At 43.3% G+C, this 4,677-nt stretch overlaps 1 protein-coding gene across 1 annotated transcript; it reads left to right on the top strand.

Moving 5' to 3' along the window:
* Window positions 1-3,434: 3,434 nt before the first annotated feature.
* Window positions 3,435-4,163, top strand: LOC140187814 (protein HP-25 homolog 1-like). The gene has a single exon (XM_072243584.1). It carries the CDS (start codon window positions 3,465-3,467, stop codon window positions 4,161-4,163), a length of 699 nt encoding a protein of 232 aa, XP_072099685.1. The 5' UTR covers window positions 3,435-3,464.
* Window positions 4,164-4,677: the final 514 nt, after the last annotated feature.

Below are 4,677 nucleotides of genomic sequence, written 5' to 3'. Positions count from 1 at the left end.
CTCCACAGATTCCTAAGGAAGTAGAGACATTGTCATGCTTTCTTTGCAATTACATTTATATGATGGGTCCAAGGTCGTCTGAGATAGTGACACCCAGGAATTTAAATTTACTGACCCTCTCCACTCTGATCCTCCAATGAGGGCGGGCTTATTGACCTCTAGTTTCTCTTTCATGAAGTCTACAATCAGTTCTTTGGTCTTGCTGACATTGAGTGAGAGGTTGTTGTTATTATGACACCACTCAGCCAAGTTTTCAATTTCTTTCCTGTATGCAGACTTATCACCGCCTTTGATATGGCCCACCATAGTGGTGTCATCAGTAAATTTGAATAGGGTGTTGGAGCTGTACTTGGCCACACAGTCATAGGTGTAATGCGAATAGAGCAAGGGCTAAGTACACATCCCAGCGGTGCACCAGTGCTGATGGAGATCGTGGAGGAGCTGTTTTTGCCAATCCAAACTGACTGGGGTCTGCAAATGAGAAAATCCAGGATCCAATTCCACAAGGAGGTATCGAGGCCCAGGCCTTGGAGTTTACTGATCAGTTTTGAGGGGATGATAGTATTGAATGCTGAGCTGTAGTTGATAAAAAGCATCCTGATGTATGCATCTTTGCCGTCCAGATGCCCCAGAGCTGTGTGAAGAGCCAATGAGATGACATCTGTTGTGGACTTGTTGCTCCAGTAGGCTAATTAGTTTGGATTCAAGGCACCACTCAGACAGGAGCTGATATGCTTCAACATGAGCCTCTCAAAACACTTCATCACTGTGCACTATTTATTGAGTCAGGTTACCACATTCTTCTTAGGCACTGGTATGATTGAATTCTGCTTGAAGTAGATGGGTACCACACACTGCTGAAGCGAGAAGTTGAAGAGAATACACCAATCAGTTGGTCAGCACAGGTCTTCACTACTCAGCCAGGTACTCTGTATGGACCAGGTGCTTTCCTTGGATTCATCCTCTTGACGGCAGCCCGCAAGTCATCTTCAGATACTGAGACCAAAGGATCATCAGATGTGCGGGTGGACGATGGTTCCTCCATGTTCTGGCAGTCAAAGCGAGCATAGAGAGCATTGAACTCATCTGGAAGCAAAGCTCTTTTGTCCCCCATATCACTGAATTCAATGTTGTAAGAGGTTATGGCATTCAAACCCTGCCATAGCTGTCGAGCATTCCTCATTGATTCCAGTCTAGGCTGGAATCTCCACTTTGCCCATGAGATGGTTTCCCAGAGATCAGACCTGCTCCTCATGTAGCATTTTTGATCTCCAGACTTGAATGCCTCTGATCTGGCCAACAGCAGATTCCGGCTTTCATGGTTCATCCAGGGTTTCTGATTGGGGTTAACCCTGAACGATTTTGTGGGTACACACTCATCTACAGCTGTTTAAATAAAGTCCGTTACAACCCTGGTGTAGTCATTAAGATCCACAGATGAGTGATTGAACACTGCCCAGTGCACTGGCTCAATGCTATTCTGTAATCGTTCCTCAGCCTCCCATGACCACCTCTTAGTTGTCTTAATCTCTGAGGCCTTGCTCTTTCGGCTTTGTCTGTATGTGGGTGGTCAAATAGTCCATTTGCCAAAATGTGGTCTAGGAAGGGAATGGTAGGTCTTATCATAGTGTAGCAGTGGTCTAGTGTGTTGTTACCTCTGGTTCAACAGGTACAGATAATTGGGCTGGGTTTTCTTCTAAAAGGCCTGGTTGAAGTCTCTGACTATAACTTGAAATGCATCACAATAGGCTGTTTCTTGTCTGCAGACATCATTGTGTCGAGTTGTGAGTGCTTGCTTATAGGCGGCTGCTGGAATCAGGATTACGGATGAGAGCTCCCGAGGCAAATAGAAACTGCAGTCAGGATTACGGATGAGAACTCCCGAGGCAAATAGAATGGTCTACAATTCATTGTTAGATGTTCTAAATCAGGGGAACAAGAGGCTGACATAACCAACCTCCCCTCCCCATCGGTACACTAAAGAGAATTGACCAAAAAGCACACGACATTACCATTTCCCTTACCAGAGTCCATGGTTTGATCCATTCCGAAAATTTTAAGACCTTTAGGTCCGATTGCTGCGTCTGGCATGTCTGCTAATGACCAAGTCTCAGTACAGCAATCAATCGAGATCTGAATCATCTGCCTTTGAAACAACGGCCTTGCCTTGACATTGTTAATCTTATTTTCCAGTGACTGCACATTCATCAACAAGATGCTGGGCAGAAGAGGCCTCATCCTTTTGCGTTTCAGTCTGATTTGGATCCCCGCTCTCCTGGCACGTTTTCAGCCATGCCAGTGACCCTTAAAGGTGCCACACTTAACCGCTCCGTTGAAGCTCATGATTTCTGCTCCACATTCAGTCTTCCAGTGCCTTCCTGACATTGGCCAGAGGTGAAATGTGCACCACTACCAAGATGATAGTGGGACACTTCCGCAGCAGATAGAATAGATGACACTTGACCACTAGATGTGCCAGGTTGAGTGAGCAGGACTGATTCAGAACCATCATGTCTGTGCACCATGATGAGTTGATCATCAAACATACTCCATCTCCTTTACCTTTAAAAGAGTCAGTTGTGCAGTCTATTCAGCGCTGTGTTCAAAATGGCATGGGTTAGCCATGTTTCTCTGAAGCAACGTACACAGCAGTCCTTGATGTCCCTCTCATACAACAATCTTGTTCTGAGGTCTTCAATTTTTATTTTCCAGAGCCAGCAAGATAATTGGGAGTAGGGATCTAAGTTCTCTGCATTTCAATCGTGCCGTTCCATGTTTCTGTTTTCTTACAGGGGAACAGTACTCACAGCCTGAATCTGCTGTCTGGGATCCACTGATTTTGAGGATCATTATATTTTTTAAATGTCTTAAAACTATGTTGCTTACTGCATTACCCACAGCGTGAATGTGTAGAGGTATACAGAATTATAAGATGTTTTGATGGGGTGAACGCATGTAGGCTTGCTCCCCTCAGATTGGGTGCAACTGGAACTGGTCATAGGTTCAAGGGTAAAGGGTGAAATACTTAAGGGGAATCTGAGGGGGAGCTTCTTCACTTAGAGGGTTATGTGAGGGTGGAACAAGCTGCCAGAGGAAGTGATAGATGTGAGTTCAATTGAAACATTTAAGAGAAGTTTGAATATGTACAGTACATGGATAAGAGAGGTATGGAAGACTATAGTTTGGGTGCAGATGGATGGGACTAAGCAGAAGACCAGATGGATTAGATGGGCTGAAAGGCCTGTTTCTAGCTTATAATGCTCTATGACTCTATGACATACATATCTGAATACATGCCTGGAATTATTGGCTTGCAAGAATTTTTCACTCACTTTATGGAGAAAATATATTGCTTTATGAAATTTTTTTAAAAATCAGGTTTTTAACTAAACTTTGAAATTTTGTTTCCAGCAAGACCAAAGTTCTTTCCAGGACCTAAAGGTGAACCAGGTGAGCCAGGTCTAATGGGAGCAAAAGGTGAACCAGGTGAAGCAGGATCTACGGGACCAACTGGACCTTGTGGTATTGCTGGAAGAAAAGGTGCAAGAGGTGCAAGAGGTCCCAGTGGGACGCCAGGAACAAAAGGAAGCACTGGTCTCCCTGGACTACCAGGACTAAGAGGTGCGAATGGCAAGAATGGCCTCCAAGGTGCAAAAGGTACTTATGGTGATCCTGGAGCAACTGGACAACCTGGAGCTCAAGGCGCACGAGGAAAGCCGGGATACAAAGGAGTAGCAGGTGATCCTGGAGAACCAGGTACTCCAGGACTCTCCATTACCTGGAGTAGGTCTGCTTTTTGTGTCAAACTTGGCACTGGCAGTGTTCTCAGTAACCACCCAATCGACTTCCACGAAATTCTGTATAATGAAGATGGCGACTATAATACTGAGAACGGTACATTTAATTGTCGCATTGCTGGTGTCTATGCATTCCATGCATATTTTGAAGTGAAAACAGGAAATGCACAGATTGCAATAATGGTAAATGACCAACGTATTTACCACAATTCCCAGCCATATTCTTCATATCCTGAAATGTCAACTGTTGGAACTATTGTGGAACTGAAAGTAGGTGACAAAGTCTGGGTACAGCCTATCGATTCTGATACTGGTATTTGCCATAACAGTTATTTCATGGGTTACTTGATTTATGACCGCAAATAAAGACGTAATTATTTGCAGGCGCAATTTCACATTTTATGTATATCTAATTCCAATATTGATCTTAGCAACTACTTATATTCACTATTTGCACTGGCATGTGTTATATTTTTATAATATACCCATTAAACAATCTGAAAACAATAAAATGTCCTTAACTCAGTTTTATAGATCTGGGAGTATGGGATACGTTATTTATTTGTGGGCTTTTTTTTTGCAAGAGAAGGAAAACCTAAGTTTGCTTCAAGATTGCCAGTTTTAGATAAATTTCCAAGCTTCCCTTTATCTTACAGATGCTCCACTGATAAACCCCAAATACTTTTTATGGGGAAAATCACACCTCAGGCTTTAAAGTTTGATCAGCAATTTGATCAGTACAGTATAATGTCAGACTGTGAAAGCTGGAAGGTCAGAAAGCAAAGTGACCACTACATGTGTCCCATCATGAAATGTGAATGTGAGAAATATTAGTAAAAGACAACTTGAGATGAACAAGTCCTTAATGTTGGTAACAATA

The sequence above is a fragment of the Mobula birostris genome, chromosome 25 (assembly GCF_030028105.1).
Source record: "Mobula birostris isolate sMobBir1 chromosome 25, sMobBir1.hap1, whole genome shotgun sequence".
NCBI lineage: Eukaryota > Metazoa > Chordata > Chondrichthyes > Myliobatiformes > Myliobatidae > Mobula > Mobula birostris.
Note: the sequence above shows the minus strand (reverse complement) of the source record. Positions and strands in the feature narration are given on the sequence as shown.

Excerpts from the sequence above, each read along its gene's own strand:
- LOC140187814 (XM_072243584.1), top strand. The coding sequence starts at position 3,465 with ATGGGAGCAAAAGGTGAACCAGGTGAAGCAGGATCTACGGGACCAACT.